The sequence below is a fragment of the Poromitra crassiceps genome, assembly GCF_964638095.1.
Source record: "Poromitra crassiceps genome assembly, chromosome: 3".
Lineage (NCBI taxonomy): Eukaryota > Metazoa > Chordata > Actinopteri > Beryciformes > Melamphaidae > Poromitra > Poromitra crassiceps.
The window spans coordinates 24,896,177-24,920,873 of record NC_139625.1 but is presented as its reverse complement, the minus strand read 5'-3'; the positions used below and the strand labels follow the sequence as shown (position 1 = coordinate 24,920,873).

General features: G+C 42.5%; 1 protein-coding gene across 3 annotated transcripts in view; it reads right to left on the bottom strand.

The window, feature by feature from the left end:
• Positions 1 to 4,772: 4,772 nt before the first annotated feature.
• The window catches only part of dnmt3ab (DNA (cytosine-5-)-methyltransferase 3 alpha b), a 60,452-nt gene continuing 40,527 nt past the window's right edge, over positions 4,773 to 24,697 (bottom strand). The window contains exons 9-23 of one of the 3 annotated variants that reach the window (XM_083633784.1): positions 23,101 to 23,208; positions 22,370 to 22,526; positions 21,959 to 22,102; positions 19,375 to 19,419; positions 18,365 to 18,444; positions 18,051 to 18,163; positions 17,055 to 17,238; positions 16,846 to 16,930; positions 15,050 to 15,195; positions 11,719 to 11,809; positions 11,211 to 11,359; positions 10,222 to 10,322; positions 9,749 to 9,818; positions 8,351 to 8,469; positions 4,773 to 8,144 (exon numbers count right to left, since the gene is read on the bottom strand). In XM_083633784.1, coding sequence (XP_083489910.1) covers positions 8,003 to 8,144; positions 8,351 to 8,469; positions 9,749 to 9,818; positions 10,222 to 10,322; positions 11,211 to 11,359; positions 11,719 to 11,809; positions 15,050 to 15,195; positions 16,846 to 16,930; positions 17,055 to 17,238; positions 18,051 to 18,163; positions 18,365 to 18,444; positions 19,375 to 19,419; positions 21,959 to 22,102; positions 22,370 to 22,526; positions 23,101 to 23,208 — 1,734 coding nt within the window. In that variant the 3' untranslated portion in view covers positions 4,773 to 8,002. The remainder of the gene's footprint in view (positions 8,145 to 8,350; positions 8,470 to 9,748; positions 9,819 to 10,221; positions 10,323 to 11,210; positions 11,360 to 11,718; positions 11,810 to 15,049; positions 15,196 to 16,845; positions 16,931 to 17,054; positions 17,239 to 18,050; positions 18,164 to 18,364; positions 18,445 to 19,374; positions 19,420 to 21,958; positions 22,103 to 22,369; positions 22,527 to 23,100; positions 23,209 to 24,697) is intronic. The other 2 variants (XM_083633786.1, XM_083633785.1) reach the window with 2 other exon arrangements.

The following is a 24,697-nucleotide window of genomic DNA, read 5'->3' as shown; positions in this document are numbered from 1 at the left end:
GCCAATACTCCACTTCTGTTATAGCATTTCAGTCTGGAATATGGAATATCTTTCAATAATCTATGATTTATCTGCTAAATTGTCAAATACCGCCGTCTGCTTGCTACCCAGGCACTTATGTATGTACTTAACCTAACTAACTATCCGGTGTGCACAACATTGTCAGACTAAACTCCGGCTAACACCCCAAAAACCTACAATCCGCTACAGAATATATAAGTATATTGTTTGTTTATTAACTGACCCCTGGCCTTCTATCATTTCACGAAAGTGGCCCCAGATAGATAGATAGATAGATAGATAGATAGATAGATAGATAGATAGATAGATAGATAGAGCTTTAGAATAGCAGGAAAAGGTGAGAACACTGAGTTGAGCTGGGTTTACTCACCACATGTCAGCCAAAGGGCCATCTCTATACAAACTCAGAAAGAATCTCTCACAACTTCTGCAATAATAATAATAATAATTATTATTATAAATTCTTCCAAATTAATTAGTGAACTATTAATCATAGCAGAGAAACATGAGACATCATCCACTCTCCTCCCTTTATACTACTAATGTATTAATGATGTGATGTATTCTGTCTGGTGTGTGTGCGTGTGTGTGTGTGTGTGTGTGTGTGTGTGTGTGTGTGTGTGTGTGTGTGTGTGTGTGTGTGTGTGTGTGTGTGTGTGTGTGTGTGTGTGTGTGTGTGTGTGTGTGTGTGTGTGTGTGTGTGTGTGTGTGTCTTCTACGTGCTTGCGTGCGTGTGGGAGTGCAGGGTGTGTACGTGTGAGGGTGCGGCAACTTTACCGCATGGCATGGACTCCTTCACAGATTTGGAGGCTGATAATAATCTGGGCGATAGTGAGCCAGAGCCAGGAAAGACAAACTATAGGCTATAGCTACAGGCTATAATAAAGTTATTATCATAGTAAAGTCAAAAGGCTATAATAGCCGATACCGGTTCTTCATAAATTAACAGGTGAGTTTATCGCTTACAGGTTAAAGGCGTGTGTAATAAATCAATTATAGGCCTATTACACGAGGATTATGTCAGATGGAAAACATTAAATAAACAAAGCACAAAGAAAACGATTACATAGTCAATACACAATTTAACTGTGTTCCGATTTCAGTTTAGTAAAATGATCGCATACTGCATACTTGGTCAAATTTATTATAAATGTATTTCCAGCCACGACTGTTCTCGTTTTCCCATAAAAATCAAGTCCCCTGCAACAAATCGCATATGCCAGTTGCCCGTTGACTAGGATCATTATACGGGTAGCCTATATGATCATTTTATTGGACAAGTATGAAAGCAGTGAAATGATGACATCTCTCTACTTGTGCGACTTGACACAAAGAAACCGGCTCTCCACCCAGCATGATGGGCTGCATAATATTCATACCGACCTAGAAACAGAAACCGCCTGTCTGTCCTGGTCCCTCCCCTCCCTCCATCCCAGACGTGTAGCCGGGGGGTCATGGAAACAAAAGTGCCCTGCTAAAGCATCGCTGCTCCGGGGGGATCCCCCCTCACAGAGCCGCTGAAAACCAGCCGAGCAGGTAGAATAATGCTGAGCTCCACATACCTCTCCTACAGGCCCACCACTGCTCCAGACCAGACGGCTGTTTGGTCACTTTCGGTCAGGCACAGTATGCAACACTTGCCAAGGAGATACACCAGAGATCCACGCACCAGATGCCTTCCTGGCTGGCCCAGCCGACTGCACAGCATCACCACCGTCAAGTTAACCAGGAGACAAAGCGTGACTTCCTGTCACCGCTTTCAAAATAACTTATGACTGAACCTATAATGTTACTGTTACCCACATTCATTCATACTTGCAGTTACAGGCATTTTGGAGTCTCCAATCCATCTCACTTGTATTTGATAGGATAGCGGTAGGCTATATCATCGCCACAAAACGTATACTACTGGATACATTTAAGCTTTTACTTTGAAGGTAAAATCTACCGTCTTCCGGTAGATATCCCATCTGTCTCTGGTGCACTTGACGCAGCTCGCAGCATCCAGCTGCGCGACGGCGAGACGCTCCAATCAGCAGCCTTGCATGAGGCTTGGTCGCCTAAGCAACCAATTGGTTTTGATTCAGGGCGTGTCCAGTCGGAGGAGGCTGTACCACTATCAGAGGGTATGGGTGTAAAAAGTGTACTGAGACGATGGAAGTGAACCCCCACCAGTGGGAATGACACGTGTTGGTGCCATACAACCAATTGAATTATACAATATACTGCCCCACCATTAATGGCAAACTTGTGAACATAAATTTAAATGCCAGTTTATTACAATTTAAACCATTTACAGTGTAAAACTCAATTATTTTCATATAATATGCAAATTGGATTTTTATGTCAAATGTTTAGCAACATTGCATTTTTATGGATTTTGTTTTGTAGTGTCAGATTTAAAAAAAATCCCATTATAAAGCCCATAAAAACTGCAATTGGACCTCCAGCCATTTTTGCACAAAATCATGAATTATATATGTTAGGCATTCATCCTGGACTTACCTTATGGCTTAACATTTTTAGTTTTTACTGTGTTTTACCATTTTCCACCAATTAATTTCTATGCCAAGCATGAGGAAATGGCTCCATCTGGTGGAAACTAGTAAAGACTACTAATTTGAAGCCTTCCAGGTTCAATGCCTAACATAATATAATTCATGATTTTATGCAAAAATGGCTGGAAGTCCAAAAATGTAACTTTTTATGTTTTTGTTTGTATTTATAATTGTTTTAATGGGGGGGAAATGCATGTATTTGATCTCATGGCTCAAAAAGGAAAATGTCTCAAACTGGTGGGGGTTGGTGATAACTATAATGTTGAAGCTTTAAGTCCAGGGGCCAGTTGCACAAAACACCTGTTGAGTACTGATGAGTTAAGATTTTCCTTAAAGTCAGATGGTTTCCATAAAATAAAATCCGTTGTTCAAAACACCCTTACATCTTCTCCTTATGGTTTCCAAATAATCCATACAATTTCAGTTTTGTTCTCTTTGGTGACACCTATTGTGATGAGTGGTAATTGCAGGTGAGATCCAAACTGTTGCATAGGCTATGTGACATTTAGTCAGTTTGCTCGGCCATAGTAACCACCCGTAATGCTAGCAGAGACCGGAAAAAAGTAGCTTGTTATCCTACTTCACACAAGAGTTGTCCAGAACCTACAGCAGAGTGAGTCTATTGTGTTAGCTCCGCCCACCCAGTGTCACCATAGACTCACGGACACCAAGTTCATAAATGCTGCAATACTGAAAATGCAAAGGCTTCCATCAATGGAACAATTGTGTTAACTCACTATCAGATAGATAGTGACTTAACAGACATTCATTTAGATGAAAATCGTTGAGATTATAACTTTAAAGAGAAAAGTTAAGGGTATTTTGTGCAACCAATTTTATCTTATGGAAATTCAAGGTATTTTGTGCAACCAGCCCAAGGATGCTAGCATAAAATAATAAAGTGCATGATTTTTTATTAGAAAAAGAAAAAGAAGTAGGTAGAGGTAAAAAAAAAAAAGAAAAAAAAAATCACTTTTAACTCATTGAGTGCCATGGACGTCCTTCGACGTCCAATTAAATAGTGACGTAGAGTGCCACGGACGTCCTTCGACGTCCAATGCGTTTTTTGACGGTGGGACGTCGATCAAAGCCTTCCGCAGCTCCTGTACAACTATAGTAGCTATTGGAGGTCTATAACCTATTTTACAGAACCCTTAGGTGGCGACAGTGCTCTCCAGATTACAGAAATGTCAGGAATACACAGCCTCAAATAGCCTTGATGAAAGAGAACCCGCTCATGCTGCAGTCTAGAGCCATGTAGATTGTTCTGGCTGCAACTGACGGTGCGTGCGAACACAGTCAATCCGCGCACACAACTGAGTCCTTCTGCCTCTGTCTGTCCGTCAGCATAGTTTCTCCACATGATTAGCCGCTAGAAAAGCAGCAGCGCGACACTGAAAAGCCAAACCTTTCACTGCAGTCCGCGTGTGGCTTCTCCATGTTGCGCTGCCTGGGAGGCGGCGCTTCCCAGGCTTCCTAGACGCTTGGTGCGAGGCTGTGTGTTACTAGTGTGGGGAGGAGTTTTCAGCTGAGGGGGGGGAGGGGGGGTGGGGCACGCAGGGCAGGACACAACTACACCACATCACTACATCAGAAAATATTACCGTATCTAGAGTCAGTGAATGTGCTTGAAATGCTGCATTTCACAAAAGGCTGAATATCTCAGCTTATAATTTGAAATGCCTGAAAACGCTGAAAACAACCTATCTTCTCCGGCTCATAACTAAAGAACGGAAAATGGTATCAATAAACTTTTTTTTGCTGATGATACAATAGAGTCTCCTTGTTCTTTTTGCGTGTTCGGTGTTTACATAGTAATATCACACAATATTCTGTGGGCCTCGAGAAATCACTGAAAACGCTCTGAAAACTCTGGCACTGGGAGCGTCCGTTCTCCAAAAGTGGCTGGCACTCAATGAGTTAATGGGAGTCAATTGGACATTTTAGGTCCTTAACATGACAAGTGTTACTTTTTTTGTACAGAGGGAAAGAAATGTCCTTACTAATGGTAAGAGTGTTATAATTAAAAAACAAAAACGGGTTAGGGTTAGGGTTACCCTAGCCAAAGTTCATACCGTAGACTAACGATGCAAAAATCTGCATAATATGAACGTTAAAAAAATACCTAATAAGTCCCTAGCAGTAAGGTTAGATGAAAATGAAAGATAACAGGAGTTAACAGATTCTTGCACAAAAACAAAACATTTATTCAAGTGTTCTCCAGCACAAGTACATAAGGAGGCTTTATCTTCTCTCTGGACACTAAACATAAGTATGGCGTAAGTGGAGAATGACTGCTACATTTGCTGTACGATCTGGTCTTGAGGAAAGCATATAGGCCATAAACAATTATGACAGAGAGGAAGTCACTTGGTGCCACCATACTGGCAACAGTATCACCGAATATAGAATTGACCTGCCTTGAACAGTGAAATGTAATGTTGCTGCCGATGAAAACAAATAAGCATCAATTTAAAACAACATTTTGGAAACAGACATGGAGAATATTATGGCATGGAATGTAGGATTAAGAAGCAATGCGTATTAAGCATACATTATGCTACAGTAAAAGTTATTACTTTTTTCTTGTCGTTATGAGTACATGATTTTCCCACAGATAAGCACCAACTACAGCAATCTCTACTCTAAAACAATATAGGAAACCTTTCATTATTTTTGTTATCCTTATTTTTTCAAGTACAAAGTTAAAATGCCTTTGTTAATATATTTATGAGTGAAATAATAGCGCTTTTCCATTACTACAAGGAACTTAAAAACAGTCATTGTCAAGACAAGTTTATTTCTCTTCCAATCAAATATATTTTTCTTGATTAGATAAAATGTTTAGCACCATCAGAAACACCTACAATCCCTCTTTTAAATTCTTAGAAAAGAAACAAAAGCAAAAACACCACCATGTAGGGCTGTGCAGTGAAGTTGAGACCGTTCATCTTAAAGCTGTCCTTAGGCCACTATTAAGATCACATGACATTTTATCTGGACTCACTTGACACAACAAAACAATTTAACAGTACTAAAAAGTAGACTTGGAGTCTCCCTAGATCTAACGCTCAAAGCAAGTTTTGAATCAAATTTGTCACTTGATTTTATGTTTAATCTAAGATTTCCTAATTTGATGATATATATTAGCAAAGAATTATATTTGTACATCTCATACGTACAAAAAGAAAGGAAAAAAAGATAAAAACAAATTGAAAACAGCAACCGGAAAACTCTATATACATATATTTACAAACATTAGGGGATGCAAGTATTATAGGAGGAGGGAAATAACATCTGGTCAATATATCACAAAGCACAAGGGTTTATATCAACCCCAGTGTGCATGGACATAAATGATGGCAATAAGGTCACTTAAGAACTTAATTACATTACGAAATTAAATTTCAAATTACATTATTTTGAATTCTTAAATCTTAAATAGGATATAGATAAGCGATAACATCTGTTTTTTTTATCAACTTTTCTCTTTCAGCGCTGACATCTTGTCAGTTACTGTGTCAGTTTTGAGTTCTGACAAACTGCCGCCTAAATCCTCCATATTTAGCTTAGAGGTTACAATCAAGAGAATTTAGTTCATGGACATAATCCAAATTTGGATCAGCACTTAAATTTGTCAACATGACTACTAGGGAGTTATAAGGGAAGTGGCAGAGGACAAACTGTCTTTTCACAGGGGACAGAATATTATACAAAACACAGGACAATAGTTATTTAACTCTGTCTTACATTTGACAATCTCAATAGAAATAGACATTCTTTAAATCTGGGTAGTAACATACCGCCTCGCTGCGTTAAAACAGAGAACAATATGGATGGTGTGAGAGGCAATAGGTGGGGGTTACAAATTTCAATCCATCTACTGTACACTGAGTCAAATACATGGGTTTCACATATCAAAATCTTTTGTTTCACTTCTATTGGCACAGCCCTACTGTATACAAAAAGTATTACACGAGGGTAGATCAGTTCACATCATAAAACAAAACAAAAACAATTCACAAAAACCAATATTCTTTTTTAAAATATCAAGAAAAAAGGAAGTATACATATATAAAAGTGCTTTATAATGTTGGTAAAACAGCACTAATTTTGCTATAAAAAGGTAGAAGAACTTTGTGAAGCCGCACCATATTGAGCCGCACCATACTGTTGAGGATTTGCACCTGACAGCTTTTTACAGAGGTGGAAGGTGAGGAGGTTTACCGGTTTTAGAAAGGCCTGGTCACCCTCCCTCCAACGACCACGCTTACTAACAGTTATCTAGTTATATAATACAGTAATATCATCGGTCAGGATGAAACTAGAAAAAAGTAGCTCACCACAGACGTTGATCTTAAGTTTTTTTTCTTTTCTTTTTGAATGACAGAAAACATCATTTTTCCCATGTGGCTAGCTTCATTTTCTGATTGTACAGACCAAGGCAGTGAGCCCGAATGTAGCGAGGCTGAATGATTGGATGAGCACCAGTACAATCTGTAGAAAAGCTGTAAAACAGAGACAAGGAGGAGAACGCTAACTGTAAAACACAGACAAGAGGATAATGCTAACTGTATTTTGCAGTCTACTGTCAATTCGCTTTTCCTTTTAAGTCGACCCAGCAGAACAGAGCTTTTTCAAAAGTGTGAAAATTCGTTTTTCAAGCAACAGGTTAAGAGTTCCGTATTGTCTTAAGTTGTCGTGCCACATGGGCTATGATGTTTCTCATCATCTAAGAGCACCATGGTATTGTAACCATATTACAGTAGTACCTTTATTACCTTCAGTTGTGTATAGAATCTGTAAACAAAGAGGTATTTGTGATCTGGTGATTTGGATTCTCAGAGACACAGCTCTCCTGACACCGAAGAAAAATCGCCTTTCTCACCACATCTCTGTGAGGCTCAGTAGCTGGAAGCATGGCTACGCTGCGGGTGGCAATGGCAGCCCCGCCCTCATGCTGGCACACAGCCAAAACATTTCACATAAGGAATCTTAAATTGAATTCACTTATCGCGCTATCTTTCAGGTGTCTTCCGTCACGTCGCTTTTTAAAATGACATGTATAGCACTTTTCTTTCTCAGTGTCTTGAGGAGAAAGCATAGTCTCAAGTATAGCTTGCACAAATGAATCAATTAAAAACAATTGATAACACTGCTAAAAGGTAAAATGACATATCAAAATTAAATAGAATAAGAATTACAATTTCAAATACAAGAAAAAATGTGAAATTTCTATGTCAATGTTTCGCTTGCAAATTATACAAGTATCAAGGCTCTTGTTTCTAGTTTGTTTGTTTTTTTGGATCTCTTTTAGCCCTATTGGGCTATTCTTCCAAGAGTCCATAGCATAAAAAACATTTAATACAGTCACAACATACAGTTGTATTTCCTAAATGCTTCAGAGCGGGTAATCTTGCTGCTCAAACACAGGCAAAGTAATCTTTGAGTGGTGCAAACAGGTGGCGGATAACTGGGACGCTCCATGATCTTCCTAGAAGCCTCTGCCTTCCCAGTCGGCTCATGTTGGACACATCTGTGTAGTGGACAGGGAAGCCAAAGATCCTGGCAGGACAACCAACGGGTGCAGAGCAAACACAGACAGAAAACATAGACGGAGACAGACAGTCAGACAAACAGACAGAAAGACAGCAGAATAGGGGAGGACATGGGAAGACAATCTTGAGATTTAAATCTTCAAGAAGCACCAACAGAATAAACAAAGCGCTGTGAAAGGCAGTCTGAAGGAAGATATTTTTTAGTTTTCATACCTCTCCATTTCAGTGCACCAGAGTATGTCTTCCTTCTCGTTCATGAAGACGGGGAAGTGCTGGTCTTTGCCCTGCTTGATGGAGTTGGACCTGGTGGTGATGGTCCTCACCTTGCCAAACTGACGGCAAACAAAGGGAACAAGGGAAACATTAGCGCAGGGCTTCCCAATCTTTTTTTGCTTGTGACCCCACATTGATGTCACAAAAATCCAATTAAGGCTGGCGGCGAAGAAAAATTTGCCTTTTTTGCATGTTTGAATCTGTTTTAGCCATATTTGGTGGAATATCTCATTTTAAACACACCAATGTTATTGTCTATTGATTGAATTGCTCTCACACTCAGGCCTGGCCTGGCATGCAATTTTTTTTTTTTTTTTTTTTGATGGGAGTGGGCCCGGGGCGGGCACACCCTCTGCCCCGGTGTACCCTCCGCTACTGGATCCCAGACGCGGCACACCGCCCTATTACTAGTAGTAAGATTGTTAATTGCTTGAGTGACATCACTGGTGATATCATCACTGATGACTGGTCACTCACTGATGACATCACAATTGCTCGAGTGACATCAGTGATGACATAAATTCTGACTTCAATCTCAGAATTCTCTTGTGGGATTAAAGTCTGAATTGTGACCGTAATCTCAGAATTCAGACTTTTACCCCCTCAGAATTCTGACTTTAAATTCAGATTTCTAACTTTATTCTCAGAATTCTGACTTGAACTCATAACTCAAATAGATGTTTCACATGAGAGGCGACGCAGCAGCCGAGCTATGCGACACACAGCGGGCGAGCTGCAGGGCGCGCGAGCCTAGGAATCGAGCATGCGTTTAGCCCGCAAGATTGCTTATCAGAACAAATCACAAAGTAGGGCTACAATAGAGAACATCCCATCCCTGCTGTAGATTTGCTCTGTTTGACCAAATTCAACTCTGGTGACGTTACATGATTTCTGGGTATTGAATTAAAAAAATTCAAACAGTTACCTCTCACTGCCATTTGGAGCCGCCAATGCGCAAAGTTTCCTAGTGCAGCTTTTCAGCAATGAAACTAAATATGTCATCACATTTTTCTAAACATATTCTGGACATGTGTTATTATCACTAGCTACACCTGTGTGGTATTTCATTGTACTGGCTGCTAAAGAGTCAACATCGAATTTCACAAGTTTCCATTTCTTTGACAGTCAGGCAGTGAACAGCAAAACTGTAATTTCTCTTACTGCAGCCACAGCAAACTATCAGATCATACAAGTGAGGCTACAGAAGCGGCATACAGAATGTCCATGATGTCTCCAGCAGCAACGAGTGTCACCAGTTGTTGCTAACATTTTGCATGGTGATGCATGCACTTTTGTTATGCGTTTGTTCGGTCAAAATATAGAGTATCACACAAGTACCTTAGCTGTTCTACCATGTTCTAAACAGTCTTGGAGGTCCAGCTTGTCGTTGCACATGGCAGTCAGAGGCCTAGCGGGGAGAAACAACAGGAGGGACAATGGTGAATGAATTAGATATTAACAGTAAACTGGTATTTAGACTTAGATTTTGGGTCTCATTTATAAAAGCTTGTTAGTCTGGAATTTTGAAATGAAAAATGTGTAGGAAGGAACCCTGTAGCTTTGATGTTGCAGAGCTACTTTGAGTCCACAGGCTCAGATGCACAGATTTGGTGATTGCGATCAAATCCAAGCCAAAGTTATCTGGTTGTGATTTTTTTTAAATTACCCAAATTTGGACTGTTACAGACACCACCCAACTTCATTTTAAACTTTTTTTTTTTAAATGTTGTCAATTCTATAAATGAGGACCCTTGGTTTGTGGTGTCGGTTCTTTCATGGTGCTGTTTCCACAGGCCTGCTGCTTCCCTCACCGTTCTCCCACCAACCTGTTCATGCCAGGAAGGTTACCCCAGAAGTAGCGTGCGCGGTGCGCCGCAGTCACCTCCTTGGCATCAATCATCACTGGGTTGCACTGACAAATGAGATTATGCAGAAAAAATGATACCAGTCAGAGAGGAACCAAAGCAAGAGGCTCTATCTAGTATTGCAGTATTCGTATATCCTATTAGTATAGTGAAGTATAGTCAGCACAGCATACAGTAGAATAGTATTTGATATATTGAACCAAACACCTGTATATTATTGCTTAATTGAAAAGAATACATTGCTTTTATCTCCAAAATGTCAACTAATTATTTATTTTTTTGCTCCAGTACCCCCTTTCCCTGATTTCTGCATCCAAGTACCGACTGCAACATTTTGCTTAGAAAAATGCAAGAGAAAACCATACTGTAGCATACAATGCAATCAATGAATGATAACCCACCTTTTGAAGCATATAACATTACAAGATAAGAAATGAAGTGAAAGAGTTGCAATTAGTGCCTCCTGAGCAGATTTATCTTTATATTTTATTTATTTCCATGAATAATTCTTAGATTTTTCCATTATCCCCTTTCTCTCTAGTACCCCCTGTAGTACCTCCACATACCCCTAGGGGTACACGTACCCTAGTTTGAGAACGACTGCATAGAAGGCCATGCAATCTTTCAATTCAAATGAAAGATTAAAATCAATCAAAGTGGAGTTCCAAGATTTTCACACAACATCAATATGCAACATACTTCCTCACCAGAGATCAAAACGATCCAAAATACACATCCAAACTAATAGATCAAGATCAACAGGGTCAGTGCATTGTTACAGTAACCACAGCTACAGACAATAAATCAGTACCACAAGGGGACATTCAGAATCCATCAATCTATTTTTCACTGATGTCACTTGAACACACCATGCCTAGGTGTATCTAATCCTATAAACACAACCGGCACACAGTATTCTCAGTGATGGAGCTGACCTCTAAAAAGCGAGATATGTCCCTCTTGTCGCTGACTCCCATGGCAACCACGTTTTCAAAGAGCCAGAAGAACGGCCGCTCTTCGCCCTGCTTCGGCCGAGCCTCATGCAGCAGCCGGTAGAACTCAAAGAACAGGCGGCCGGTGCCTTCTTTGAGACAGAGACAGTTATTGCACAGCGTGGAAGCACACAGTAAAGGGGCATATTGATAGGCACAAACTCATGGCATTTTTGTGATTGGTCTATTCAGGACATCCCCTATAGTTTGATATTTAAACGTCCATCTAGCTGAGGTGCTCGGCTATTTAATTAAAGCCTGCAGATCAGGAACTTAGATCCACATTTGATCAAAACACCCTCAAACAAAAATGGATGAATGGATTTCCTAATGTTAGTGTACAGGCTTCATTCTTCTCTACTACATAAAAAAAAATCCAACATAAATCAACATACATGTTATTGCTGCAAGTCACATAGAAGACGAGGGAAGCAAATATGTTGAGACTTACCATAAAGACCTTTCCTAGCTGGGTTGACTATGGAGAGGTCATTGCAAGGGCTTCCACCAATGACTAGATCAAAAGGCCCCCACTCGTGTATCTGTATAGACAAGAGAAAGACAGAGAGAGGGTTAGGCTTAGAGCACAGTGACATAGCTAATATGAGTGATTAGTGAAGTATTATAGACAGAGAGAGGGTTAGGCTTAGAGCACAGTGACATAGCTAATATGAGTGATTAGTGAAGTATTATAGACAGAGAGAGGGTTAGGCTTAGAGCACAGTGACATAGCTAATATGAGTGATTAGTGAAGTATTATAGACAGAGAGAGGGTTAGGCTTAGAGCACAGTGACATAGCTAATATGAGTGATTAGTGAAGTATTATAGACAGAGAGAGGGTTAGGCTTAGAGCACAGTGACATAGCTAATATGAGTGATTAGTGAAGTATTATAGACAGAGAGAGGGTTAGGCTTAGAGCACAGTGACATAGCTAATATGAGTGATTAGTGAAGTATTATAGACAGAGAGAGGGTTAGGGTTAGAGCACAGTGACATAGCTAATATGAGTGATTAGTGAAGTATTATAGACAGAGAGAGGGTTAGGCTTAGAGCACAGTGACATAGCTAATATGAGTGATTAGTGAAGTATTATAGACAGAGAGAGGGTTAGGCTTAGAGCACAGTAACATAGCTAATATGAGTGATTAGTGAAGTATTATAGACAGAGAGAGGGTTAGGGTTAGAGCACAGCGACATAGCTAATATGAGTGAAGCAGTATAGACAGAGAGAGGGCCAGTTTTAGAGCACAGTAACATAGTGAAGCATTGAATGATATGCAATAATGTAAAGTGAATGAATGAGTGTTGCGCTCCCCTCCCTTAACGCTGCATTAGGCAAAAACAATTTCTTTTTAAATTGGTCAATAAAAATCAACAAATCTTTTAAAGATCGGCGCGGCCTGGGGTCCTTCAGGTTAGAGCGAGGTGCTCGGCACAGGCGAATGACGTGCACCGCACAGGCCTTCTTCTGGTGAGACGAAGGAGGAGTGCGGCCGGGAGTAAACCCACAGGGCCTGAGCCTCCATGCACCGAAGGGTCTTGCAATGCTGCGGTGTAGCACTGGCTCTATTGCAGCGGATTGGGCGTGATCGGCCCTTCCGCGGGCAACGCTGCAGACAGAGTAGGAGGGCTGATCCGTGAGCGGCTGCTTCTGGGATGCGAGTCGGGGTCTTAATCGGCCTCGGCTGGGTCTACTGGGCGAGGGTGTATGATGTTCGACAGACCCGAAACACCTTACGACCCCAGTTAACATCACTGATGACGCGTCCCAGTGCATGCGGTAGTATGTTTTTTTTTACTTTTCCCCCCAATATTTCCCCCCCGATTTTTTATCCCATTTTTTATCCCCCATTAGTGCTAATTTTAATTTATTTGTCCTGGTTGCTGCTCCACCCTCTGCTGATCTGGGGAGAGCCGAAACTGGCTCCATGCTTCCTCCGAGACATGGGCAGTAGCCAGCCGCTTCTTTTCACCTGATGGGAAGTTTCACCGGTAGGACATAGCACGTGGGAGGATCACGCTATTCCAACGAGTTCCCCTCCCTCTGAACAGGCGCCCCGAACGACCAGAGGAGGCACCACTTCAGCGACCAGGATATTGCATGCTTTGGTGAGGGGTTCCTATATGAAGGAAACCCCCAGGGGGCACGGGGAGAACATGCAAACTCCACACAGAAAGGCCCTTTTGACGACCCAACCTGGGCGGTGGGCACTCAAGGTCATGCGGACGGGCACGCACTCCTTCAGCGCTCACAGCGTCCCAGGTGGGAATCGAACCCAGGACCTTCTAGCGGTGAAGCGACGGCGCTTATCACTGCGCCACCGTGCCCCTCAAAATCAATGTTTTGACAGAAAGCCTGCAAATAGTTTCCAGTTTTTCTCTTTTTTGAGTTCATGCACCTTGGTTGTTTTCTCTCTCTCTGGAAACATTTGACCTTCAGTATCCAGAAATCCTGTAACGTGATGCAAGTAAACAGCACACAGCTCGCTCATATTCACCAACCAGTGGTCTGTGATGCTTCATACCACAAGGACAAGAGAGACAAAAGATCTATCATTCTAGTCCAGCTTGCGCTCAACATAGTGTTTAGGAGACAGTGTGTATTTTGCTCTTAATTTTTTTTTAACCATATCTCTATATATTGTCCCTCATTATGAGGTGGTGCCATGTCTGTCTCGTCTCCACGTCAGGCACCAGGGTGGTCTGACTGCAACCAGGAAGATGTAATTTCTACGAGTTGGAAATCCGTCGATGGTGTCATCATCAGGTGAATTTTGGGTCTTACAACAGCCTGCCTCCCGAGACACACAGAGTGAGTAGACAGACATGGTGCCATCTCGTAGCATGTATTAGTGAGGACCAATACATGGAGATACATGGTTAAACTAGAACGACCGCAACGCGGACTTATGCCTCCGCCATTAGTTCATTCTTGAGTCCAAATTGCCATTTGAGGCAAATTGGAAGAAATTCCGTCAAGGCGCTCCTGTGATGTTGCGTTACAGAGCTTGTAAATTGGGTGTGTGAGGTCATAGTGACCTTGGCCTTTGACCTTTGACCACCAAAATCTGAGTCCAAGTCGATGTTTGAGGCAAATTTGATGAAATTCCGTCAAGGCATTCGTGAGATATCGCGTTAACAAGCTGGAAAATGGCGTTTGAGAGGTCACAGTGACCTTGACCTTTGACCTTTGACCACCAAAATCTAATCAGATCTTCCTTGAGTCTAAGTCGATGTTTGAGGCAAATTTGATGAAATTCCGTCAAGGCGTTCCTCAGATATCGCGTTAACAAACATTGTACGGACGTATGTACGTACGGATGGACGGACAACCTGGAGCCATAATGCCTCCGGCCTGGCTATCGCCGGCGGAGGCATAAAAATAGCCAAGTGTTCCTGTAAACTTCAATTCATCACCTCCTGTGGGTGATGAGTCCATACCTGACACCAGGATTTTACTGGGATGGGAGGTTCTTCTGTATTGCAGGCCCACTTTGTGATTTAGATTAGAATGATAAGATAGGTGGATTTTTTACTTAAAAATCTAGAGTACAACTTTAACAACTAGTGCCAATGTGCTCTTAAGCAAGGCACTTAGCCCCTCATCTGCCCTAATGGAGCTGCTCAGTAGCACAAGACTGCTGTTGTAGAGGTTCATTCCCAGTTTTGAATATATGACTGTGTGAAGGTGAAAAAGGAGCATGTTCACTCAGCAACCCTCATCTGGATAAAGACATATTATACACAATAATACAAATAGAAGAAAAGAAAGAAACTCACATGTTTGCGCGTGACGCTCCTCACATCGCCAACATACATGATGCGACCCTGATGCCGCACGATGCCCACAGTGATGGAGTCTTCACACACCTCAGAAGCGATGTAGCGACCCACTTCGATGCCCAGTTCCTTTAGCACCAGCAGCCCTGCAGAAGACAAGGTCAAACAGTAAGGTCAGACACACCCTTCAAGATTTTAACAAGCCTAATGGACCATGCTCTGGATGGATTCAATGGATTCTAATGGATTCAATGCTCTGGAGCTCGAAGAAATCCAAAGTCAACTTATAGTCAAAATATCTTAGTTAGTACTAACCAATCAAATAGTCCATTTAATACACACATCGCAAAATGCTCCTCCCACATTATTAACTCCCGATATATTCCTCTGATGCCACTGATTCTCCACATCATACAGTAATAGTCTATATTTAAAGTCACAATGGAACTGCATCTTGAGAGCCTCTTGCTTTTGTAATTTGATGTTTTTACGGTAAAAACAGATGTTGGGATGGGACATAATGCAGGGAGGATTGTTCAAAATTGGCAGGAAGTGAAACAAGAACAACAGTTAGATATCCATTAGGGAGGGGAATTCAGTTGGAGGAACCGTTCAGGATTGGTATTACTGGTTGAAATGCTTCTGTACACCTATTGGTACACCATAAGATAACCACTAAAGACTAGGGATGGGCATCGAATTTCGAATTTTCGAATACCGGTAATCGTTGTTATTATCAAGGTCGACTTTTATTATTGAAATTCGAAATTCGAAATTCGAAAAAAAAAAAAAAAAAAAAAAAAAAATTTTTAGTGAAATGTTGCATTGTCTCCCCTGATTCTAAGTACCGTATAGTCAAATCGCTTGGTTTGAGCAAGTAAAACAATTTTTATAAGCATTTTAAGCAAGGTTTATGGAAAAATGAATGGCGGATGAAATCCCATGAAGAGGGAGAGGGGGTGACTTTGGCACCCCTTTGGCACTCAGACCTGAGCCTACTAAATATTTAATGAACCACTCATGATTGTCAAAACTGTTTTTTATTTTCGAAAATGTCAATGTCATGTAACATGTTCTTTACTTCAGTGGTGCAATGCTTGTTTGAGCTAAAAATCCACAGCAGAAGCTTTTTATATTAATTAATAAAGCTGTAGACTTAGAATCAGGGGAGACAATGCAACATTTCACTCACACACAAAAAAAAAAAAAAAAAAAAAAATTACATTTTTAATTTTTTTTACATTTTTATTTTTATTTTCGAATTTCGAATTAAATTCGAATTTGGCCAGCGAATTTCGAATAGTGTTTTTGCTAGAAATGCCCATCCCTACTAAAGACATGCAGTTTTCCAGGCAGCAATGGTATTGGGATTTTGATAAAACAAGAAAATCTTTGACACTGACATGTACTATATCACGTCATGGAAAATGCTGGTAAATGATAATGATAGCTGGATTAAAAAAAGATTTTTAATTTCATTGTGACTTTAAGAAACATGAATTTAAACTGTCTACTACACTGATTCCCTCGCTCCGCTTACAACCCATTAGTAGGCCCACTGTCCTCTGAGCCTATTGCACATTTTGAAGCAAATCCCATATTTATGGCTCAGTCTTATCGCTCAGACATCAAAAGTGAGATGTCTGTGCGATGTCTGCGTTTGTGTGCTGTCGTACAATAGAAAGGACTACAATGTGTTCAGCGAGGACAGGGGCAGTTTGGCGTAACCTGATAGAAGCAGAGGGTTTCGTACAGACAGGCACTTTGTGTCGAGGGGAAACCAGTTCTTGTCTAACCTGTTGCTATGCCGTCAAATAGCGACAGGACACGAATGGGCTTCCTCTTCTCCGCCATGACTGGGGCGTATAGCTTTGGTTGTTCCTGAAAAACGACACCGAGCGTGGGGGGAGAAAACAGATCACACACACACACATGAAAAGACTTCTTCTTTTGTGTGAGGCCGGACATGTTGGAGTTATTTTAGCCCTAAAGGTGCGTTACTCACAAAATCCTGGTCATGATTGTTAGCAAAGAAGTGCTGGAGGCGGCAGGGCCAGTCGGCGCGGCGCTCCAGCAGGCCAAACACGCCCTTCTGACCGCACATGTAGCAGTTCCAGGGGTCTTCTTTAATAGCCGCATGGGCCGCTCCGGGGCCCACGAGGAGGTCAACACACTCCACACAGAAACACCTGGACACAGTTTATTAATACACTTAGCTGGATGGATCACTGATTAGATAGATAGATAAATAGATAGATAGTGTAAGTAGGATAGATAGATAGAGAGAGAGAGAGAGAGAGAGAGAGATGTCTAAGTAGGGTAGATAAATCGATACAGTGATCACATACCATGGCAATCCCTAATGCTGTACACATATTGCTCTTCCATACACGTAACTGCCTTAAAACTCTATGGGGGCATCTGGGTAGTGTAGAGGTAAAAAGCACTCGCCTATCGACCACCACGGAGACCCGGGTTCAATTCCCGGTAGTGGTACTTCTGGCTTGGTCAGACATTCCTACAGACACAATTGGCCGTGTCTGCGGGTGGGAATGAGTGGGGTATGAGTCCTGGCCGTTGCTCTAACGCCTCCTCTGGTCAGTCGGGGCGCCTGTTCGGGGGGTGGAAGTGGAGTGGAACTGGGGGGAATAGCGTAATTCTCCAACGTACTACATCCTGCCGGTGAAACTCCTCGCTCTCCGGCGAAAAGAAGCGGCTGGCCACTGCACATGTATTAGAGGAAGCATGTGCTAGTCTAATGCTCTCCCCAGATCAGCAGAGGGGGTGGAGCAATGACCGGGACAGCAGGGGGAATTGGCAAGTACAATTGGAGAGAAAATGGGAGAAAAAACTGGGGGGAAAATCTACTGCAATAACACAGATTGTGATTGTGATTGAATGGACACACACGGGCTGTTGTGGTCTGTCTACCCGCTGCCACCTCCTGATAACACAGTAGAAAGCTCACTGCCACCTCCTGATAACACAGTAGAAAGCTCACCGGCAGCAGTTGTTGTTTCCGCACATGAGGACCTCCCGTCCCCCACAGCAAATCGTGCAGTATGATTGGTAGCCGTCATCGTCATACTGATATGCACATTCTAGGAAACAGTTCTGGAAAAAGATAAAATAAAATAAAATAAAATTAGTAGTGCAGCATATTATTAAGATGACAATTTTACGAGATCACATCTGCTGGTGCTTGAAATGTGTTCACTTTATTATTAGCTTTGGAAGAGGCGGTGTTTTACGATACAGTAGTTAGAGTTAAAGTCCCTGACTCTATACTCTTTAATGACCTCTATTACAACTTACCTTACAACTTTGGCACATTCCTCCGGCGAACAGCGGGTGCTCGAGGGAAACATTTAGACTTCCACAGGAGATACAGATGTCTGTAAAAAGAAACGCAGCATGTCAGTATTTAACAAACCCAAAGCACAGGGCCTCAGAGGTGTGAACACCCCACCGCCATGCTCTGAACTTCACACTTCAATGAAATTATTTGAACAGCTGACGCTAGACTAGAGTCTAGATCTCATAAGCTTAGCCAATATGTTTGGATAGAACACACTAGGATGGCAACGGAAATCACGGAAATGTTATTTCTTCTTCTTGACTCTTTTATCATTTTATTAACACAGCCACGTATCCCGCTCTCTCAGCTATTTTGCTCATGACCATCAAGGACAAGTGTAATCTACCCATCTAGGTGTTTATCTCCAGAGAGCCCCCTGGCACTGCTGGAAGCTAGAGCACACAGAGAGCACATCACTTACTCTCTATGCTGGAAGCTAGAGCACACAGAGGAGCTAGAGCACACAGAGGAGCTAGAGCACACAGAGGAGCTAGAGCACACAGAGGAGCTAGAGCACACAGAGGAGCTAGAGCACACAGAGAGCACATCACTTACTCTCTATGCTGGAAGCTAGAGCACACAGAGGAGCTAGAGCACACAGAGGAGCTAGAGCACACAGAGGAGCTAGAGCACACAGAGGAGCTAGAGCACACAGAGGAGCTAGAGCACACAGAGGAGCTAGAGCACACAGAGGGGCTAGAGCACACAGAGGAGCTAGAGCACACAGAGGAGCTAGAGCACACAGAGGGGCTAGAGCACACAGAGGAGCTAGAGCACACAGAGAGCACATCACTTACTCTCTATGCTGGAAGCTAGAGCACACAGAGGGGCTAGAGCACACAGAGGAGCTAGAGCACACAGAGGAGCTAGAGCACACAGAGGGGCTAGAGCACACAGAGGAGCTAGAGCACACAGAGGAGCTAGAGCACACAGAGGAGCTAGAGCACACAGAGGGCACATCACTTACCCTCTATGCTGCGGCACTTCTGCCTTACTTCAGAAACCAGGCGCTCTGAAAATACAAGACAAAAGAGAAATGAAGGTTAACACTAATATTAACAAGCAAATCGTAAACATATTGTCTCCCACCAGTGATGTAATCCCATGGGTCAGTCAGTAAAGAAAAAGCGAAAAAACTGACAAAATTCAACATGGCAGAAAAACTTGTGGGCAGAAATGGGAGTGGCCTATATGGATAGATGTGACTTGGCCTAAGGAATCCAGCAATCAAGGATGTTTGTTCCTATGATCTACACTCACTGAGCTATGGCCTTTTAAAATAATATTTTAGAATTTAACATTTGAAATGTTGATATAGCGCCCCCTATAGGCAAAATGACAAAAGAGTAGCTCAGAGTACATACGAGGGCTGAATCCGAATAGTCACTCCTAACTCCTTTTCCTACCTTTTCCTTGACCTCACTGGACGTAAAACAAGATTTTTTTTTGTTGCCCCACGTAGGCTAAAATGTATTAAGCTTCTCTGGGGTCAATATGCCACTGGTGACCAAAACATTAATTTGTTAGCAAGTGCAAGTCACACCTTTTAATAAAATAATTGATGAGAATCCATTGCTGGTTGGTTGCTGAAGAAAGGAAGATGCATTTTTGCGTGTTAGCAAGCTAATGGGTGATTAGGTCAGCCGAGAGGATAACTGGCTGTCCTCTCCCCTCCCTAGACGACATAGCCAGCTCCCGCTGTCTCTCCAGGGCAGAGCGGATCATCCGCGACCACCTCCACCCTGGTCATCACCTGCTCAGCCTGCTGCCCTCGGGCAGGAGGTACAAGAGCATCAAGAGTCCTACAAACAGACTGAAAAACAGCTTTCTTCCATGGGCCGTCCGGACTCTAAACAATCACAGCAGCCGTTAACTCTCTCACTCAGTGCAATACATTAACTTGTGCAATACAATATATCAACGTGCAATATTATTTTACTACCTCAGCAGTATTTTATTAGTATTTTATTATTGTTTGGTTTCTGCTTTGTTGCCCCCCGTAGGTGTCATGTGTCTTAATGGTTTTAATTATTTTTTAACGTCTGATTTTAATGCACTGTCAGCTGAAGCACTCTAAATTTTGTTGTATGGGGAACTGTGCAATGACAATAAAGGCTATTCTATTTTATTCTATTCTATTCTAATGCGGCTAATGCTGCCGTCCCACAATTCCTTGCGGCTGTGAATGGCTAGAGAGCCAAGGTCACGCTCACTTCTGGTTTAGGCATTGTTTTTCCAGCTATGTTTTGTAAAATGCTTATAAAAATAGTTTCACTTGGTCAAATCAAGTGATTCCTCTATATTTGGAATCACGAGAGACCATAGAACAATTCACTTTGATCAAAGCTTGAAAACAAAATGCATTTTTCTTATCCGATTTTTTTAAGTTTTGGTCCGAGTGTAATGTTATATGGTCTCCCGTGATTCCAAATAGCTGAATCGCTTGGTTTGACCAAGTAAATCTATTTCATAAGCATTTTACAAAATGTAGCTGGACAAAACAATGGCGGACAAATGGCTCTGGCGTATGCCTAAACCGGAAGTGGGTGTAACTTTGGCTCCACAGCCGCAAGGAATTGTGGAATGGCAGCATTAGCCACTTAGCTTGCTAACGCAGAAAATGCATCTTCCTTTCATCAGTAACCAAGCAATGGATTTTCATCACTCATTTTATTGAAAGTTGTATGTGATCTACTTGCTAACAAATTAATGTTTTGGTCACCAGTGGCGTATTGACCCCAGGGGAGCTTAAACTATGTGAGGAGGGGGGGGGCACTGTGTTTTTTTTACCTCCGGCGAGGTCAAGGAAAAGGTAGGAAAAGGAGTTAGGAGTGACTATTCGGATGGAGCCCTGCAGACGTATCCGAAGTTTGATTACCATAGGACAATGCGTTCCTGAGTTAAGGTGATTTTTGTGAAATAGACCGGACCCACGACAGTTGACCAAATGTGTACTGTGGACTATCAAAAAACTGCTATGGTACTTTTTGCGCAGGACAGTGCACACATGCTGTGTGTCATGGTATGGTGAAGATTGGACAAAATTGGTAGGAGTCACGGGGTGGAAAATATAGTTCAAATGTTCAATTCAAAATGGCGTAAAATCTTGAAGACGAAAATGGACGGGTCGTTTACGGATGGATGCAGAATGAACCAAGGAATCCAGGGAAACAGATTTTTTTTTATTGTCGCCCATACGGTTCAGAAGTTATAGGACAAAACGTAAAGTTGCTACAGCTCCACCATGTGGTCGATAAATGGGGGTCTGGCCTGCCCTGAGTCCTCCCCTTGGTCTACTCCGACCGGTGAGAGACAAAAATAAAAACACAAACAAACTCCCATTGGCTGTCCCAGCAGCTCCTGACTTCATACCTGATGACGTCACGTAATTGGGTGATGCACAATTTTAAATCTGCCACACTAATGGACCTCCTGGTCATTTGCTGCATCTCCGGCCACTTACTCTGAAATACACCTCAGTTAAGTCCTCCCCAAGGGAAGCCATATAGGGTTCATGACTCCTGTATAACCCAATAAACGAGGCACCTTACCCCTTGTCCTTTCGTCAATGATGTCCTTGACCTTGGGCTTGGGCTCTGCTGTGCTCTTGCGAAGCTTTTTGGCTGGAGGGGGCGTGTAGGCTGCCGCCTCTGGCTCCACCCACATCTCAGGGTAAACCTCTTTATTACGCTCCTCTGGGGTGCACAGCACATCAAACAATTAATATTGCGGGCAACCGTTTGAATTATTCAATCAACTGCTTAATTAGTCATGAAAAATGGCTCCTTCTTCCTGGGTGTTTTCCTCTAATCATTCTGAGTGCAATTTAAAGCTAAAGTGGTCCATTTCGCTGCAACAAAGTATAATATATAATATATAATATTTTACAGTCTATGTTGGCAACAAAGTGAGACACAAGATCAGAAATAGAAGCTTCAAGCTTCATCTTGATTTGCTCTTACCCTCTGTTGGGTCTAAGCCCTTGGGTCCAGTGGGTTGAAATCCTGTCCTAGCCCACTCAATCATCTGCTTGTTCTGCATGTCCACTGACTTGGAAGTGTCTGACTCATCACTGTCAGGACAGGCCATGAAGGCTTTGCCTGCTCGGCTGCTAGCCACCTATGAACACATATATGAAGACTTAATTTCCAAAATATTATGGATCCATTTTGGAAAAACATTATGTCTAGGTCTATCATGTCTCTAAAGAGGATCCAGTGTGATCCAGTGTTGTCATTTTGTCAACCAGGGATGTAAGCTACCTATTATCCCTCAAAGACTACCATCTTTTTATTTGTATCAATTAATTGCTAACAGTAGTTCTCACAAATGGTCACATTTCCTTTTGAAATTAAATGTTTCATATCCAGCCTTTGGTGATTACAGAGTGCAATTACTTTCCACAAGGATATACACTTTTAGTGATAGTGTACAAACAATCATCTTTGCCTAAGGATGACATCCTGGAAGGAACAAAAACAAGTATGCAGTGCTGTGGACGAATAGTCCTGAAGTCAGTTAACTCATGAACTACATTAGCAACTGTAACTGTACCTATTAAATGTGCTATTATAAATAATCTCTGCTATATTTTTTTAAGCCAATAAACTCAGTCTAATAGGCCGTTATGCATGACTAGATGGGGTGTAGAAAACAGTAGTGCTAATTGGAAACACTGTAATCGTTTGCTCACCTGCAGCACTTCATAGATGGCTTTCTTGTACATGGGCTGCTTATTATAGGTTGGTTGGTGAAAGGCATTGTAGAAAGAACTTAAAGGCATGAGTTTCTCTACACAGACCTGTTGGGTGAAGATACACAGAAAATACAAATTGTTGTTCATTGCTGTGGGACAATGGCATTAAAAAAAACATGTTACTGTCGTCAGATGAAAAGCTTCTAACTCCAGTGATTGGTGATCTTCATGTTTTTACTTAAACTGAACAAGTACACAGTCCTCTAAAGGTTGTGGTAAAAAAAACACTATAAAATGCTCATTTCAAAATGTATGGTTGTCAATATAAAATTAGCGTAATGTCTAATGCAATTGTTTCACTTGACAGGAGTGTTAAATATTCTACATACGGTATATACTGTATACAACACGTTCCCACTCCGAGCGCATAGCATATTGACGCTTTGTCCCGTCCCTTGTGCGTCGCTTGTTACTAACATGGTACCCTTGAGCGACCCATGAAACGACTTGGGCTTTCCGACTAAACTCCAATGTAAACCCATGGAAGTCATCTTTGACACTCATGGCAACTGCTCCCCCGTTAGGGTCTGGGGGGAGGTTAAGTTTAGGCATGGGGGTGGGAGAGGTTAAGTTTAGGGTTAGGGTCTGGGGGAGGTTAGGTTTAGGCATGGGGGTGGGAGAGGTTAGGTTTAGGGTTAGGGTCTGGGGGAGGTTAGGTTTAGGCGTGGGGGGTGGGAGAGTTAGGGTTAGGGTCTGGGGGAGGTTAGGTTTAGGCGTGGGGGCTGGAAGAGGTTAGCTCCTCCCCCCAGACCCTAACGGGGGAGCAGTTGCCATGAGCATCAAAGATGACTTCCATGGGTTTACATTGGAGTTTAGTCGGAAAGCCCGTCATTTCATGGGTCGCTCAAGGGTACCGTGTTAGTAACAAGCAACGCACAAGGGACGTGACAAAGCGTCAATATGCTACGCGCTCGGAGTGAGAATGGGTTGATATATATATATATATATATATATATACGGATTAGCCTCCAGAAAATCTGTGTAAATATCGGCGCGGCCTGGGGTCCTCCAGGCTAGAGCAAGGTGCTCGGCGCAGCCGGATGACGTGCAACGCACATGCCTTCTTGAGGCATCCACTCTGCCACTGGATGCCTGTGCCCCGGGAGGGCCTGGTGAGACGAAGGAGGTGAGCGGCTGGGAGACAACCCATAACGCCTTAGAGCCTCCATGCACCGAAGGGTCTCGCAATGCTGCGGCGCAGCACTAGCTCTATTGCAGCGGATTGGGCGTGATCGGCCCTCCCGCGGGCAACATTGCAGACAGAGTAGGAGGGCTGATCCGTGTGCGGCTGCTTTTGGGATGCGGGTAGGGGTCTTAATCGGCCTCGGCTGGGTCTACTGGGCGAGGGTGTATGATGTGTGACAGACCCAAAACACCTTACGACCCCAGTCAACATCACTGATGACGCGTCCCAGCTAGGGCTGGGTATCGAGTTTCGATACTTACTTGGCACCGAAATGAAAACATCGATACTAAGGGGTATCGAAGCCTCCCTTGTCAATCGATACCAATTTTCAATACCAAAACAAAACAG